This window comes from Cucumis melo, chromosome 6, assembly GCF_025177605.1.
Source record: "Cucumis melo cultivar AY chromosome 6, USDA_Cmelo_AY_1.0, whole genome shotgun sequence".
NCBI lineage: Eukaryota > Viridiplantae > Streptophyta > Magnoliopsida > Cucurbitales > Cucurbitaceae > Cucumis > Cucumis melo.
This window is the reverse complement of record NC_066862.1, coordinates 3788365-3806593: the sequence shown is the minus strand read 5'-3', so window position 1 is coordinate 3806593 and position 18229 is coordinate 3788365. Positions and strand designations below refer to the sequence as shown.

Genomic DNA, 18229 nt, shown 5'->3' with positions numbered 1-18229 from the left:
AATCATTCATATTGTTAAAAAATGATACCGCCTTGATTACTAAGATATTTTTAAATTGACAAAAATAGAAAAATGTAAAGTTAAAGATTTTTAATTTTGTCGTAAGGAAGAGTAAGCATTATTCAAATTAATTAAAAAATTGTCTACTTTTCAAATTATATATTATAAAAATATAAATATAGAGTAGGAATACAATAAAAGACAAAACTATACCTTACCACAACCACAAGGCCCTTATTTGTATTTTTTCTCTTCTTCTTTTTATCTCACCTAAGATTTTAACATTACAAATTACATTATTTGAAATAAAACAAAATGGTGAATGAATAAAGTGCACCCAAAAATTCCAACCCAATCCACCAATTGTAATGTTGAAATAAATTGAATATGACAGAAATGTTAAAATATAAGACTATATATTATAGTTGAAAATGACATTAAAGTTCAAAACGTCGACGTTGCGGACGATCCCACTAGCCACTAAGGAAGCTACCATAAAATATAGTAAAGAAAGTCATTTTCCTTACAACCACCAAAACCAAATTAAAGTGCCAATTGGTTAATCTTACTTGTATTTGTCAATGCCCTCTATTTTTTCTCTATCTGTTGGCCTACCTCATCTCTTTAAATATATATATATATATATATATATATATATATATATATATATACATATATATTCTCATTATTAAATCTAGCTCTTATTTTCGGTTTGTTCTACATGTGTGGGTGAACATGTGTGAGGTCGGAGTATTCAAATCTCTAATATTTTGATGGACATATGTAAATATGTTGAACTATGTTCAAGTTGATTATTTTTTAGAAGAAGTATTTTAGCTTAAATGTAGTGTAACTAAAAGCTTCAAGACTAGTCACCAACTAGGAAAGAAAAAAAACAATTGGTATGGTGAGTGAGAAAATGTCTATTAGTATAGTAAAACGTTATACTTGTTCATTGTGGACATATGTAAGGAGGGTTGTCTTTATACCCATAGCAATTAGCTATAGAAAAAATTTTCAAATCAAACTATGTAGACATTCGATGAGGCTTAGTATACCGTTACTTTTTTAGTGAAATATATGGTCGAAAGTACAATTAAAGTTTCACATCAATGAGAACGGAAAAATTAATGGACATATAAGTATGAGACGACATTTCTATTAACTTGAAGCCTTTAGCTCTCAATGTCTATATCAAATAATTTAACATTTGTTTGGTAAGCATTTGGTCTTTGGTTTTTAGGTTTTGAAAATTAAGTTATTTTCATTTGTTAATTTCAATGAATATATACACGTTCGTTAATTGGTTTCTACAATGTGGGGTTTAAATCATATGGTATAGTAAAAAGTAACACTAATTTGCACTATAGTAAACATTAAGATTAAACTATATAAATCAATTAATATATAGTACTAGAGTTCAACGGCCAGATTGTTATTAAATATTTATATTTATAAGTTGGAATTACCAAATTTGTGTTCACCTAAACCTTTGTATGCTATATTTTGTTAGAATAATTTCATAATAATAATAAAAAGTTGATAACAATACTAACTAAATTATTCTTACGGACAAAATACTAAAATTTCAATGATTAAAATCATTTATTTTTTATTGACTCTTAAAAAGTGGTAGACATATAAGTTATATTGTCATTATTTTTAGTTTAATAAAATATCGAGGTAAATTTAATTAAAAATATAACTATAAGAACAATAATTATGGAGATAATATTATCATTTTTAAAAAAAATATAAGAAAGTCTATCAATAATAAAGCTATATTTGCAAAACCTGAACTATTATCGATTGAGAGATATCATTTATAGACTCTAATTATTTACCATCACGAAATAAAATCACTGAAAGATAAGATTTAATGAGTGTAAATATTTTGTCGAATATTTTTATTTTTAACCAATTTTCTTAAATTTTTAATTGTTATATTTGTAATAGAGAAAAAAAAGACATTTATTAAAGCCTTATCCAACAAAGATGTTTTATTTATAATAAATCTTAAATATTGTGTGCTTATAAAAAGAAAAGGCTCACCAAGAAATAATGAAAAGAACAATAAAGGCTAATGGATTAGGGGGAAAATTTTGTAAAAAGAAAAAGAAAAAGAAAAGAGGCAAACCCACATGGGTGATGGACCCACACTATAACCAAAAGGATTAAAAATGATAATGATTTAATGGATTAATTATATATATATTAGAAGATATGGTTTAGGGTTTAATGAAGATTATTGATAAATGGCCATATTCTTTAATCTATGATGGGTTTTTTTAAATTTCTGTAAAAAAGATAACATTCTTTAATCATATCCTAAAATATTCGATTCTTGTTGCTCTCTGATTACTTCTATGCTTTTATACTTTTATTTAATTTCGGATTATTTATGCTCCTAATGTTTCCAACCAAATCATCTCATCATTTACCTTTTCTCTTTTTCCATTTTTTTTTTTTGACATTTGGTTTCCACCAATCATGAGACAGATCAGAGGCAAATGTTATAAAATATAAAGGTTAATGGAGAAATAAATTTCAATTCTTTTGTTGTCGATCATCGAACTATTCTCGAATAAGATGAATTATATTAAGATATCGATATAAAATTAACGAAAACGATGTATTAATTAAGTATCTATACACATTGGAGTGAAATAACGTTATTCGATATTAACATAAAAAAATACGGAATTAAAATATATTGATATAGAAAATTACAAACATATCTTATAACACAAGTTTTGAATATGTTGAAAATAAATCATATTTAAAGTTGGAGGTTTTGATTAAGTGGTTAAGTGATTGTAAAGCTTTTAATTTTGGTATATATAGTGAAAAAATAAGGGTGAGGATAGTATTGTTATGTCAAATGCAACAAACTTAGTGTCCCAGCAAACAAAAAGCTTACATCATCCAATGAAAAAGAGAGAGAGAGAGTTGATGATGATGATGATGAATGATGAAGACATAAAGTTGTTTGATGAGGAAATCTATTTAATGTGTGTATATATGAAAAAAGAAAAGAAAATAAACAATGATAAAAAGAGGGAAATAATGTGTAATATTGAAATGAAATGATGGGTTTGGCTTTGTTTCCTCACAATGACAAAATAACATCTCTCATAAAAAGGACTCTTCTTCTTGGCTGTTTTCTTGGGGGGTTTTTTTGCCCTTTATTCTTCCTCCTTCACTCAATCCCAATACAATCCACAGTGTTACCATTGTCCATTTCTTCTGTTTTTATCATCATTTTATCTATGTGTGACCTCAATTCTTCCTTATTCATTTCTATTCAGAGGGGTCCAAATGTATACTACGTTGAAAATGGGTTGTTCAAAATCAAACTCAACCTCCTTTACGTTCAAAAGGGGTCCCATAATTTATATGGCTCAAATTTTACGATTGAAGATGATTTTTTTTCTCTTATTTTCGATAGAAACGTTACAATCATTCAACTTCATGTCTTTTCTTTTAGTTCAACGGTATATGTAAGGTAGAGATTTGAATTTTTGATTTTTTTGTAAAAAAATACAAGCCATCGTTTATTGTTCAATTTCAATTCATATTTTATTACTTTGGTTATGTATTGTTTTGAAACAAAACAGATTAATTAGATAGATCTTTTGATCGAGTCCTCATAACGTAGTATCCATTTATGGAAATGAAAATGTATATAATTCAACCAAAAATTCTCATACGGTACCTTTCTTAAAAAGTCAACTTTTCAAAGGGATTTTAAAAGAAAATAATGGTCAATTTTGATTTAGATACAAATAGCATCATTTGTAGAAAACTATATATAAATGAAAATAATAGCAATTTGGTCTATTGAATTAAAATATGTGATGCAAAAATAGTTGAGTAAAACAAAAAAAAAAAGAAAATAGAAAAAATAATTTAAGAGAGACATTTGTAGATAAAAGAGGGTAAATTAACATCTAAAAAATATATGGTTGAATTCTTCATCTTACAACAATTGTTGAACCCAACAAAATAGAAAGAGAGGTAGACATCAAAGCTACCATACAAAGAACACACCATGAAGTTTGCCTTCCTAAGTGTAAGAGATGAAATGTGGGCTTTCAATGTCACACCCCAACAGCTTTTTTTTTTTTTTTTTTTTTTTTTTCTTTCTCAACATCCCACAACTTGCATTGGCAATTGAGCATCAAAAAACTTGGGTCCATTCCATATGACATGATGTGATTGTTTTGTCCTCACATTACCCATCTTAATATCTATACCATTATCAATGTTTATCCAACCAATCACATTTCTTTTCTTCTTAACACACTCTTTATTATTTATTTCAACCTAAATATCACCCGCATTAACCCAACGGTTCAGGTTTGAAAGAAGTGACATGATTTGAAAGTTAAATCGAATTTCGCGTTATTCTTCTAGTATCATCTTTTCTTGCTATTTTGATTCTAACTTGTGAAGAGGAAAAATAAGGTTATGACTTACGAGTTCCTTGGAGTGCAAGGATCGAAAAGAATAAAGAAAAAAAAAAGAGATAGAAAATTAGAAATAGAGATAATAGGAGAGATATGGATATGAAGAATCTCATAAATCAAAAATTGAAAAGGAAAAGGAAAAAGTTTGAAAAGTGACATATTAGGTTGGTGTGTTGTGCATAAGGTGAAGGAGTTTGCAGAGTTTGCTTCCTCTGTTCTTCAACAATCCAAAATACATTTCACTTTTTTCCTCTACTTTTTTTATCCACTTTCTTTTCACTTTTCCTTTTTTCTTTTTCCTTAGAAAAAGAATCCATGGAAGTATTTGAAGAATGATTTCCTTTTTGAAGTGTGTGGAATCAATTTTTTTCCTCTGTTCTTTTGTTATACAAGACACATTTTTACTCAAAATTCTTGATATATATATATATATGTATATATACTTTTGGTACAACAAATGTAAATCGGAATTTCTTTACAAATGGAATGGAGGCTAATTTGTATAAATTTGGTAGCCTTGAAATAATCCTTCCATACAATGGGTGTTTTCAAATTTAGAAAAATGAACCAAATATTTACCAATTGTATCAAAATTTCAAAATCCATCAATTATAGACGTGGGATAGACATCAATAGATTTTAAAATTTTATATATTTGTAAATATTTTTAGTAATTTTATCGATTACTATAATTTTTTTTTCCATTAAATAAGCAATGCGAAAGATAGATTATATCGTACCTTAGTAATTTTGGTAATTAATTATGATCAGGAAAAAATATTACGAGTTTTAATTATTGTAATTTTTTAAAAATAAAAAATCTTTTAAAAAACTTCTCTTCCTTATTTAAACTATATATATATATATATAAGAAGGAAAGTAATGTGAATATGCATTTGATATTTATATAAAAAAATTAGTAGAGACTAGAAGTGTAAATATCAAATTAACGGTAAGGATAATTTTGGGCCTGACTACAAAAGAATGATGAGAATTGGGCTCAGAATTTTGGGGTAAAATTCGTGGGCCGTTGGCGGATATCATTTGACTTGGTGGGCAAATTGAATCTCCATCTTCGTGCCCTAATTCGATTTCCAGCTCCCCGGTTGCCACAGAATCGGATCGGATCGGATTGCCCTTGTCGTCGCTGCATCGCTCGAAGTCCAGAGAGAACGGGATAGGCCATGCAGAAGAGAGACCAGAACAAGTTGGGCGGAAATGTTAGTGGTGGCGCATCTGCGCCTCCGGCTAAGCGTGGCCGTCCATTCGGCAGCGTAAACAGCAATGCTGCCGCTGTAGCAGCAGCAGTGGCCGCAGGCACCGAGACCTTGGCTCCATCGACACTCCTTGGCCCTTCTCTTCATATTCATACTTCCTTCGCGGGTCAGTTCATTGAAACCCCATTTCATTTTTTTTTCTTAATTTGCGGAAAATCAGCCGAAAGTTTATTCCGTCTTCAAAATTTGTGGTTTTAAGTTTAGGCATTTCTTTGATTAAGTTCCATTTTTTTATCTTGAAATTAATCGAATCGAGCAGATCAAAACAATAAAAGGATAGTGTTGGCTCTACAGAGTGGATTGAAGAGTGAATTGACGTGGGCACTTAACACTCTCACTCTGCTCTCCTTCAAAGAGAAGGATGATATGCGTAGAGACTCTACTCCTCTGGCTAAAATTCCTGGCTTGCTCGATGCTCTTCTTCAAGTTGTATGTATTACATAAACCTCTCAGTCATTTTCTCGTACTTTCTTTTGTACTGAATAAATATGATATCGAGCTGGCTTTCTATGTACAGAAACTTGAAATTGGAAGAAGATTAGAACTGTGCTCATAATGTTATGTTTCATTATGCAGATAGATGATTGGCGTGATATAGCACTTCCAAGGGATCTTGTAAAGAAGCAAAGAGTTAGAACATTAGGTGCAAATTCTTCTGTAACAGGGTTTGGGAATGAATTTGAGGCACTGGGTTCAGATGGGTATGCATAAAATGATTATTCGTCTTTGTTTGTTTATGGTTGCCCGGTTAACTGAATGTTAATTATAACATAACTTATGCCTGACAGCCTGAGACCTGGTTCTTCAGCTTCAGAATCAACTGGTCATGCTTCTAAACCATCTTCTCGACATTGGTGGCTTGAGGAAGATGGACTATTCAATCTGGACGATGAAGGACGAGCAGAAAGACAGCAGTGTGCTGTTTCTGCTTCGAATATCCTCAGGAATTTTTCTTTCATGCCAGAGAATGAATCTATCATGGCTCTACATCGACATACTCTGGAAACAGTGTTTCAATGTATAGAAGATCATGTTACAGGTGAGAAGTTTGTGACCCTAAAGAATGCCTGATTAAAGTGTTTCTTTGTAGACGTTTCATATCATTAGAATGGTTGAAGTTTAAAGTTTAAGTACTGTCTGAAAGCTTTAGTTATTGACAGAGGATGAAGAACTCGTCACAAACGCACTAGAGACAATTGTGAATTTAGCCCCGCTCCTTGATCTTCGTATTTTTAGCTCATCAAAACCATCCTACATCAAAATAACGTGAGAACTTTTAAGAACTACTGATCTTTTAGGCTCACCTGAATGTTGATATTAAGCTAATAGGTTTACTTTATAATTTTTGACAGAGAAAAACGTGCAGTCGAAGCTATCATGGGAATGCTGGGATCTGCTGTCAAAGTTTGGCACTGTGCTGCTGCAGAATTACTTGGACGATTGATAATAAATCCTGATAATGAGCCTTTCCTTCTCCCCTTTGTGCCCCAGGTTTGTCTCTCTTAAATCCATGTAGCTCCGTCTTCTGTTGTATTAAATGGTAGACCATAATATGGTTTCTTTTGTTGAATATTATTAGATTCACAAGCGCTTAGTTGATCTAATGAGCATCCCAGCATTGGATGCGCAAGCAGCAGCTGTTGGTGCTCTCTATAACCTCGTTGAAGTTAACATGGACTGCAGAATAAAGCTGGCAAGCGAACGATGGTAATTCATTTCACTTTAGACCTCAATGTCTTTAAAACCGTATGACCTGTATTAGATACTGAAACAATTTTCTGTTTTTTCCTGGGTACTGCAAATTTAACAAGGGCAATAGATCGTCTTCTTAAAGTAATCAAGATGCCTCATCCAGTTCCAGAAATTTGTAGGAAAGCAGCAATGATTTTAGAGAGTCTTGTATCTGAGCCACAGAACAGGGGGTTGCTCTTAGCATACGAAAATGCATTTGCAGAAATACTCTTCTCCGATGGAAGATATTCCGACACATTCGCTAGGATTTTATATGAACTGACATCCAGACCAAACAATAAAGTTGCTGCTGCTCAAGGTGTATGGGGCATGTGATCAGAAGGGCTTATTCGTCAGCTCGAGATTACTTATTACTCGCTACTGATTCAAGGGAAGGGCTCACGACAATGTCATCGTTAATGACATGTAAATACATCAGCTTATGGGTTTATCACAATTAAAAGAAAGTCTACTAATTTTCAAGGTGTCGATCATTGTAGTCTGTATTTCTCAGTGGGTTCTGCTCACTTGTATTTTTATTACTAAAGAGCTCAATGTGTATGGTTGATGTCATTATAGATATGTCACGTTTGGAGTACCATTCTTAGATTATAGCTGAAACATATGGTATTTGTAGAAATTGTAACTTCAGTATTGGTTTTAGGAGTATAAATTTTGTGTAATATATTTCACTTGTTCGGTCATTTTCGTGATGTTTTCTTTTTTAACGAGGTGTCGAAGATATGCATAACATGAGAAACGATGCTAGAACATTAAGAACTATTTTATCACTAAAAAAACCATCAAACTAGCAACAAAAACTGTTTGAAAGAATTATTAATCCAAGTGCGAATTATAACCTGAAGTTGTAATATTTTAGATTTTAAACCAATGAAAACTTAAAAATATATTCAAAAAATTCTATGAAAAATATAATCTTCAGTAAAAGGTGCAGATCCCAACAAGCAGTTGAATATTGGTAAATGTTTGGTGCATTTCCTTTTTGGGGGCAGACAATTGATAATGGTTAGTAACTTGTGATTATTGACTTAAGATTTGCAATTCAACCCTATACACTTCATTAGCTTATACTTTAATTGATAATCTTTTATAAATATCAACACTATCTTAATTAAATTATAAATTTAGTAGTTCCAACTCCGTAATATCTTCTAAATAAACTATGAAATTTGAAAATGTCTGTTAACATAATAAGCTTGGTACATTTCTAAAACGTTCATGAATTTTAGTCATCTAAATCGAGTACCATGCTCTTGGAGAATGCAATGAAATGGAACATATATAGATCTTTTGGTCTTCTAGACTTTTATTTTCTCCGACATGCACTATGCAACCTTCTAGTTCTTGATATCCACGTCAATCCTACTTTTGACTCTATCTAGTGAACAATGAATTTGGCAAAATCTATTGATCAACAAGCTAGATTAAACGTTCAATTGGTTTGTTCCTGGTTATTGTGGACGACTTCTATTGGTTAACCCCACCTAAGGCGAACTCTAATTAAAATATTCTAGATGGTAAAGTGGATATTAGAGTTATTATTCCTGAATCAAAAGGTGATGTTATATGTTTTATGGAGAGTTACTTCTTTGTAACGAAAATTGTGGAGCTAGTTGAGGCCATTGTCATATTTAATGGTGTTTCCTAAAGCTTGAGGCTTAGCATCTTCTCTCCTCTTTGAATTGGAATTGATTTCAAAATTTTAAAATCCTCTTATTTGGGAATACTGTATATGTGAATTAAATTCAAGTATTCATTGATTCTATTCAAGATCTTCATTTCTATGGTTTCCTTTGAGCCATCAGCCAGCCACAAGAGTAACGTAATTGCACATGATTTAACTACCCATTGTCGCCAAAGATTTCAATACTTGACTTTGTGGCTTGAAGACTACCTTCCATGTGCAGATTTTTTTCATCTTTTGGATTCATTTGGTACTTAAGTTCTTTTCTTTTCTTTCCATCGATTGTAGTAAAAAAAATATATCTTCAATAATTTAACCTAAAAAGACAGAAAAAAAGAAAAAGAAAAAGAAAAAGAAGAAGAAAACGTATAAAGTAGGAGAATGGGCCCATAAATAGAGAGTGTGTGAATGAGTAATATTACACTTTGTTTAAACTAAAGACCAATTCCAATATGAACAATGGTTGGTTGTATAACAAAAGAAAGACACAAAATGATCCACATATATAGAGACAACATTTCTTTTTCTTTTTAAACAAAGAAGAAGAAGAAGAAGAAGAAGAAGAAGTAGCCAAACCAAACAAGAATTAAAGAGACCTAAAATGAATAATAATCCCAAAAGAAAAAGGTAAAAAGAATTTTTTTGACATTGTTTGAAAAGGAAAAGGCTTTTCTTTTCATTCAAGGTTTATGAATGGGGGCCACCCTTGGAACCTCCACAGGAAACTCATGTATCTCATCCATCCATGGATTCTTCTCCTTCGCCGGATCAACCGTCCTCAACGCCCTCCACACCGCACTATTACACTTGAAACCCGACCCGAACGCAATCTGCCATGTCCTATCCCCTTTCCGGATCCTCCCTTTCGCTTCACTATAAGCCAACTCATACCACAACGAACTGCTCGATGTATTCCCAAATCTGTTCAGCGTCATTCTCGACGGCTCCATATGCCATTCACTCAGATCAAGATTCTTCTCCAGTTCGTCCAACACCGCCCGCCCTCCCGCGTGGATGCAGAAGTGCTCGAACGCCAGCTTGAAATCCGGGATGTACGGCTTTATTTTCTTGATTTTGAAGATTTTCTTCGCTACCAGTGTTGCGAAGAACAGCAGTTGTTCTGACATTGGGAGCACGAGTGGGCCGAGTGTTGTGATGTTTGTTTTTAAAGCTTCTCCGGCCACCGCCATTAGGTCTTTGGAGAGACGTACGCCTACACGCCCGGTGTCGTCTTCTTGTTGGAAAACGCAATTATAGCATTTGTCGTCGGAGCCTTTGTGGGTTCGGACGGTGTGAATGAGTTGGTACTTCGAACGACGGCGGTCGGAAGGGCGGTTTGAGAGAAGGATGGCAGCGCCGCCCATTCTAAATAGGCAATTTGAGACAAGCATTGATCGGTCGTTGCCGAAGTACCAATTTAGTGTGATGTTCTCCATGCTTACTACTAAGGCATACGAATTTGGGTGTACCTGTTTTTTAGTTCAATTTTTCAATTTAATTAACTTCATTACAATATGAAAAACGTAAATTGAACTTTTTAAATCCATAGAAAAATGAAAACTTGTGTGTTAGAAAAAAGACAGAACAAATCTTGGAAGGGGAAAAACAAAAAAGTGTATGAAACGGTGAACAGTTTTAAGTATTTTATCTAAAAGCCGCTCACCTAACCATATTAAATTTTGTATACAACTTTGACTTTTGGCATATTAATTTAACTTAACATTAAATGTATTCATATATGTTTCTTCCCTTCCCTTTTATTTACATTCACATGCCATTATTCTTCTTCATTATACTGATAAACCATCCAAAAAAAAAGTCATTTAATTGAAAGTACATTTCATAGGAAATATTTAACTTTTAATTCAAACATACTCTAGTAATTAAATCATTATAAACCATTTCCAAACAACAAACATACAGACAGTCATTACTCCAAAAAAAAAAAAAAAAAAAAGAGAGAGAGAGAGAAAAAAAAACCATATAATTAGAATCAAAACTACTAACTATGAGCATAAAATCTACCTCAAAACATGCCAACTGCGGAAACTAAAGTAAATTACTAAGAGAGTTTAAAAGCTTATATGTTTATAAACACAACCATTTTAACTTCAAAACTTGTTGAAAAGTTTTAAGGAAGAAGAAGAAACCTGCAAGAGTTGTTTAGCAAGATCAATGGAGATAAGACCAGCACTGCAACCCATACCACCAAGATTATAACTCAAAATATTCCCTCTAAGCTTATAATGATTAACAATCATGGCAGACAAAGAAGGTGTAGGATTAAACAAACTACAATTCACCACCAAAATCCCAATATCCTTAGCCTTCACACCCGTCTTCTCCAACAATTCATCAATGGCACCAAACATAACAGCCTCCGCTTCCTTCCTCGCCTCGGCCATACAAGGATTCGGCGGGACTCTCATAACAGCCTCGGGCAAGTAAGTCTTTTCCCCCAAACCAGACCTCTCGAGAATCTTCTTCTGGAACCCCAAATTCTCCTCAGTAAAACTCCCAGTGAGCTCCGATCTATGGAGAAAGGTTCCCCTTTCGCAAGTCCTAGCTGGATCGGGCTTGTAACAAGAGAAGTTAAGGAGATAAACTTTTCTGGGTCGGGTCATAACGTAAAGGGTAGTGAGGAAGACGAGGAGGGAAGAACAGAGTGCAACAGAGAGGAGATTGAAATTGAGGATGTTCCAAAGATGGAGAAAGTCTTGGAATTGGAAAGTGGAGAGATGAGCAGAGAGAGCGGCGAGGAAAGGGAGTAAGAGAAGGTACATGGCGTTGGAGATTAAGTAATGGTAGCCGAGTTTAACGTATTTAAGGCGGACGGATAAGAGGAAATTAGGGAGCCTGTGATCGGCCATTGTGTTGTGTTGTGTTGCTTGTTTGTTTTTGATGAGGAAGATCAACAGAAGAAGAAGAAGAAGAAGAAGAAGAAGAATGGGATTGAAATGAAGTTGAAATGAGATGGAGGGGGGATTTTATAAAAGAGAGGGGGTGCGGAGGGGATGATGAGAAGTGTGAAGAGAAAAGAAGAAGAGAGGGGGGGAGGGAGAGGATACTGATACAACCACCCCAACGAACTTTTAATTGTGAAGGGAAGGGGAGGCGGGGGGGCATTCAATTTGCCAACCCGAAAAACTCTGTCTTACTTCTTCATTTACTTTTACGCTGATGTTTCATGTCGGAAATTTTCATTCATAAAGTACATACCATGTTAGATACATATATATTTTTTAATTATAATACTCCTCTTCCTTGATTGAGGGTTGTTTTAGCCAAGATTTAAAGTCTATATACATGCTTTCGAAGTTTAAGTTGATCGACCGATCTAGTAATTAATATATGTTAATTGTTGAAAAATAATTAGGTTGAATTCTAATTAACACCTTACAAACATGAGTCTGATAAACGTCACTAACATAATCATCAATAGATATGTATCATATGATTAAATTATAAGTGGGTTCTAAAGAGGAGAGTAAGTGATCTTCGAATTATAAATTTTATTTTGCTTTTTGATCGTGGTTAGCTAAACTAGCCATCATTTGTCTTAATTTAAATATTAAAGTGTATTAGATTTAAGATCATTAGTGCAAATATCCCTTATGCAAGTTAGCTCGGAGAACAACAAGACCAAACCAAAGAGAAGTGAGAAGGAGGAAAATGTTGATATTAGGTTTAAATTCTATTTTGGTCTTCAAATCTTGTATATAGTTCTATTTTGATCCATGAATTCTTAAAAACGTCTATTTTAATCTATAAATTTTTACAAATAACATATTTTGGTCCATGTCGTTAGGATTTTGTTAACTCTTTAATGATGGAATAATGTGGTGGTTTCTAGATTTAGATGACCACTAAGGTTTTTTTTCCTTTCTTCTTCCCAATTTTTTCTTCTTCTTTTCGTTAGAGAGCTTTTGCGATTCATTGTGAGAATATTTATTTGATGTTTCATAGAGTTTATTTTGTATTTTTATTGTATTTATTTTATTTTTCTAATTTATTTTAGCTTGATATGCACCAATATGTCAATTATATATACCTTTTTGTTCTATTCAATCTCGTTATTCTAATTTGCTTCAAGATTCCAATTTGAAGAAAAAACAATAAATAAAAGTGGGAAATCGGGGAATTGATGCAAGAGATGAAATTTTGAAGAAAAAGAAAACAACATTAGTTTTAAATTTGAGTTTATTTGATTGAAACACTGTATTGACTAAATTAGCAACATTTCTTGATCGTTTATAATTTAATTAAATATTGTGAATTCAATCATTTAAATATAGAAAATCAAATCATTATTCTCTCGATAAGTTAACAAAATTTGAATGACGATAATAAAGTAAATTTTTTTCAGGTTCATGGATTTTAAAATTTTAGGATTTTTTTTATATTAAATATGTCTGTTGTATTCATTTTTAATTAAAAAAACTTTTAATTTTCACTAAATTAGACTAATAAAATTAGTAAATTAAGTTGCCATTTTTACCATTTATTCATTTTTATTTTTATTGATTGACTACCCATTTGCCATACATTTCATACTTTTTAAATCATAGAGATCAGAGAATTTAACACTTTTTTTTACAACAACCAAATTTGTAATTAAACTTTTCGATCATAGTTCTAATAAAGATTATCCTTGTATTTGGTATATTTTTTTAATAATACGATGGAAAAGAATCGAATCTCTAATCTTAAAATCAAATCGATAATCATTATTTTGAAATCCTAAATAAATTTTTTTAATAATTGCAACAATTTTATATAAGTAATTTTTTTCCATTAAAAAACTGGTCCTAAGATAGACTTCCTTGATTTGATTTGATGTCATTTTCTTTCCTAAAAAGACAATTGGTATATCTATATTGGTTATGTAGAGATTAATTATAGGTTTAAATGCTACTTTGACTATTCTAATTTCAAATATCCATTTTAGTCCATAAATAAAACTCTTTTGTTTATTTTCATTTTTCATTTTTTATATTTTGAAAACCCAACTATTTCAATCTTTATTAAAAAAAAAAAGTTATTAATGCAAATTTATATAAATTCGTAGCTAAATTTTAGGAAAGTAAGAATATGAAATGATACTTCAAAAAGTTTTTAATTGATAAAAAGATATTGAGGCGATCATTTTGGTAAGCTAACTTCAAACGGATGAATTTTGTCGTAATAGAATTTGATGACGTGGCGGAAAACTAGTGGCGGATTAAAAATACCGTACGTTGGTAAACTAATGACGCGTCGGCCATTAGACCAAAAGCGTTCAAGTGGGTTGCCAAACCCTACACTCACACACACACACACATTTAATTCCCAACACTCATTACTATTTTCTATTCTTTCATTTACTTTTTACTTTATAAATAAAACCCCATTCAGTTCATTAAAATTTAAATTTGGAGTATTTCGACCATAATTAGTCGTCTAATATTGTTTGTCAACATGTTTTATCCTAAAAAAAATATCTAATCTCAATGTAGGATACCAGTCGGAATTGGAAAGAAATAGCAAAGGCTTGAATAATTGATGTTATAATAAGACTTGAAAATATTATAAAGAACAAAGTGATGTAGTATGTGATGAAACGATTTAATTTCTTTACGTATATATATATATGTATTTATGATGAATTTATATAGACATGCATGTGTTTGAGCAGAAACTTTTAATTTTGAGAGCAACCTTCATATATTTCTATTTTTCAATACCAAATATTCTCTCATGTATTTTTAGTATGAAAAATAATTACTACATTTTACAAAGGAAACAAGAGTTAGGATATGGTTTATAATCTTTCTTTTTGTCATAGGTATCAAAGATATATATATGAATAAAATCATCACCTTTATTTTGCTTTGTTCTATATTTACACATTTTTGGTAAAGGAAACAACTAGTTCTTTAGTCATTATTTAATCAATAAAAATATCTTCTTCCTATTTTTTCATTTTATTTTTCAAATTACTAAACATATAAAAACTCCATACCTTTTCTTTCCCTTCGTATACTTTGTGAGTTTAAATTAAAAATGTTAGAAAGTTAAAATAGACGAAAATAAAGTTTATAAATCACTCCACTTATATATTTATTTTTAAAAGTTAAAAATAAAATTCGAATCTATTTAAATAGATTTTAGATATTTTTAAGCTTCAACAATATAAAATTTGAAAGTTTAAGAACTAATGGATCGATTGTAAATTTGGAAAAAGTTAAATTTGTTGAATATATATACATATATCTTCGACTAAAATGATTAAAAGTTTAAATTTCATGTTAGATACCTTGTTGAACTAAAAAAAAGTTCAACAGGAGGGGGAATAGTACGCACTAAAAGCATAAGTTGTTTTGTTAGAAGAAATAATAACTTTTAACAATTTAATTGTCTCGATTAAGACATCTACATCTATATGTTATATTGGGGCATCATCTAAAAATTGATTCATATAGATGTAGAAACAATAATAAATTTGAAATTGATATGACCTATTAACATGTTTTAGCTAGCACCTTCAATCCCAACTAGGGTGGGGAAATATATATATATATGTTTCTTTCCTATGATTAAAAGACATGTCTTGAATATTCCTCTAATCATATGAGAGTTCTTTAATGAAAGTTATTCATAAATTAACATTTTGTTTAGTACACCCAATTGTTTAGATGAGAGATGGAATATTTTTTTAGTATCGACATTGACCCTCCAAAAACATCTCTCAATGACGAGATATAGTTCACTTTTTCCATAATATTGCTAATGAATTTGCTCATTTTTTTAGTACTATATCGAAATTTGCTTATTCTATTAGATCTATATAGTTATCTTCATTTATATGTCAAATAGAGCATTGCTCAAATGAAATACGTGAGTATGTTGAGCATGTGGTTTAAATCTCTCTACTCTTAATTATATACCCAAGAAAAAATCTTCAATTTGATAATCTATTATCTATGTAATGCATGTGACTCATTTTTATCTTTACTTACCAAATACATACTATTTTTCTCGATAATAGAAAATATTCTGCTCAATAACATGTTTTTTTTTTTTTTTTAAAAAAAAGAATACATTGGATCAATAGGTGTACCCAGACATCTCTATTAGGTGGACACCTCCTTAGCACCATCATCATCCCCGTTTTATTAACGATAAGAAAAGGAAAACATGAAGCTGAGAGAACGAAAACAAAAGAAGCTAGAAGTAAGTCCAATACAACTCAAAGTACAGTTAACAAGCATTTAAATTAAGAGTAATTGTGATGGCTATATAGTTATAGAATCAATAACATGTTAACTAAGCATCATGGATGAACTAGTTTTTCTTTTCTTTTATTCAAAATGGTTATATCAATTATTATTGAACCAAATCGTGTTTTATATATTTGATTGGTTGGAAATTTGAATTGAAATGGGCTCCCCAACTTTTTATTTTAATTGAAGGTGTCCTTATTTGTTGCCAAATTTAATTGGAGTGTCCTACTCAGTACCCATTGTCTCCATTGGACCCACCTTCATTAACCTCACATTAATGCTTCTCTTACTATTTCTTTCTAATTATATATATTATTGATAACCTTTTTAAGAAACAACTTTTGCAAACTGCATACCTTCAGAATTTCATCATTCATTTCTATAATGGTAATAAATAATTTACTCACTATGCTTGAATTATGGATCTCTGTGCTATCAATAAGATTTAAGTACGTGGAATTGGTAAAAGAAAAAAAAAATGATATAGATTATTGTACTTTTTTCGATTCCAACGTAATTGTTTCGAATGATAAATAATCCGATAAAATAATGAATCTAACTCAATTATGAAATTTAAAACCATCTTGTTTATGGAACATAGTTGTACTATCATATAAATCTACCAACATCTTTTTTATTTAACCAATGTAGAACTTAGATGTTATTATGGTTCAAAAATTTAATCGATGAAAGACAAATAATTCATTGAAAACTAATCATATACATATTCCCAAACTTCTAAACTTATTAATACATCTCCCAAACAAATTTCATGGATTAAACCTAGCACAGTTCATGCAAATTTTGATAACATAACCTAACTCAAATTGGATTCGAGTTAGGCTACTTTGATGACAGAAGTTAAAAGCAATTAAAAGCACGAAGTCTCATACTACAAACACGTAGTGTGAACGCAAAACTATGAACATGACCATTAAGTATAATATTATGAGCTTTAGATAAGAAGAAACAAGAAAAAAGAAGAAAAAGAAAGGAGTCAAAGTTGGGGGGGGGGGGGGGTGTGAAAGAGGTGGTGGAGGAAAGTATGGAATCCCATACGACACAAAGGTTTTGAGTGGGTTTGACTTTCCCAAAACAAACACGTAGACTTTGTCCCATAACATAATTGCGTGTCACAAATTAAATGCATTAATTTCACACAACCGATTGCTTATACTCAGTAAATACCAAGCAACTCCCCCTCCCCCTTTATTATATTATACATATTTATTAATCTCTCTAAACTTCCAACCAATAACCCACCTATTTATTGTTCTTCTTTCCCCATTCTTATAACCCTTATTTTTCTTACTAATAATTCATTTGTTTTTCTCTATTTTAATATAAAATCAATTACATCACTTTCTTTACTAATGTGTCTACGTACTTACTTAATTACTTAAAATAATGTTTCACTAAGTTTTGGAATCTATATAGTATATACTTCTATTTAGAAAAATACATATATACTTATGAACAGAAGTGTATTTAATTAAAACATTTATATGTGGTTCCTTGTATTTGCAAGTAAATTCTGTCGAAATACAAAATCAAAAGTAGAATATAACAAATGGAAAAGTATATGGAGAAGTAAGGGGTGATAGATGGCGAGATGGGATGGGGGAGTTTTCCATTCCGTCGTCCCCTTATAACAAATTAATGCTTATCCTCGCCCTTATCTCATTGCAAATCAAATTAAAGGTGAAGACGAAGACGATGACTGAGTTTTTCCATCAGACAATCGGACATCCACAAAAACCCATCTCCCAAATTTATGGAAACCCC

General features: G+C 31.2%; 2 protein-coding genes across 2 annotated transcripts; one reads left to right on the top strand and one right to left on the bottom strand.

The window, feature by feature from the left end:
- The first annotated feature begins 5498 nt into the window (after nt 1–5498).
- On the top strand, nt 5499–8181 carry LOC103483658 (armadillo repeat-containing protein LFR). The gene is made up of 8 exons (XM_008440376.3): nt 5499–5852; nt 6006–6175; nt 6323–6447; nt 6535–6785; nt 6907–7012; nt 7099–7237; nt 7326–7453; nt 7558–8181. The coding sequence occupies exons 1-8, from the start codon at nt 5654–5656 to the stop codon at nt 7811–7813; spliced, it is 1374 nt and encodes a 457-aa protein (XP_008438598.1). The 5' UTR covers nt 5499–5653; the 3' UTR covers nt 7814–8181.
- Nucleotides 8182–9551: 1370 nt separating this feature from the next.
- Nucleotides 9552–12262, bottom strand: LOC103483657 (3-ketoacyl-CoA synthase 20). The gene is made up of 2 exons (XM_008440375.3): nt 11333–12262; nt 9552–10651 (listed from the first exon to the last, which is right to left on the bottom strand). Exons 1-2 carry the CDS (start codon nt 12050–12052, stop codon nt 9863–9865), a joined length of 1509 nt encoding a protein of 502 aa, XP_008438597.1. The 5' UTR covers nt 12053–12262; the 3' UTR covers nt 9552–9862.
- Between the last annotated feature and the right edge of the window lie 5967 nt (nt 12263–18229).

Bases quoted from the DNA above. Each gene is read 5' to 3' on its own strand.
- LOC103483658 (XM_008440376.3), top strand. From the start codon at position 5,654: ATGCAGAAGAGAGACCAGAACAAGTTGGGCGGAAATGTTAGTGGTGGC. The intron at 6,786-6,906 runs GTGAGAAGTTTG...AGTTATTGACAG, and splicing joins TATAGAAGATCATGTTACAG to AGGATGAAGAACTCGTCACA. The intron at 7,013-7,098 runs GTGAGAACTTTT...AATTTTTGACAG, and splicing joins CCATCCTACATCAAAATAAC to AGAAAAACGTGCAGTCGAAG.
- LOC103483657 (XM_008440375.3), bottom strand. From the start codon at position 12,052: ATGGCCGATCACAGGCTCCCTAATTTCCTCTTATCCGTCCGCCTTAAA. The intron at 10,652-11,332 runs GTTTCTTCTTCT...ACTAAAAAACAG, and splicing joins TTGCTAAACAACTCTTGCAG to GTACACCCAAATTCGTATGC.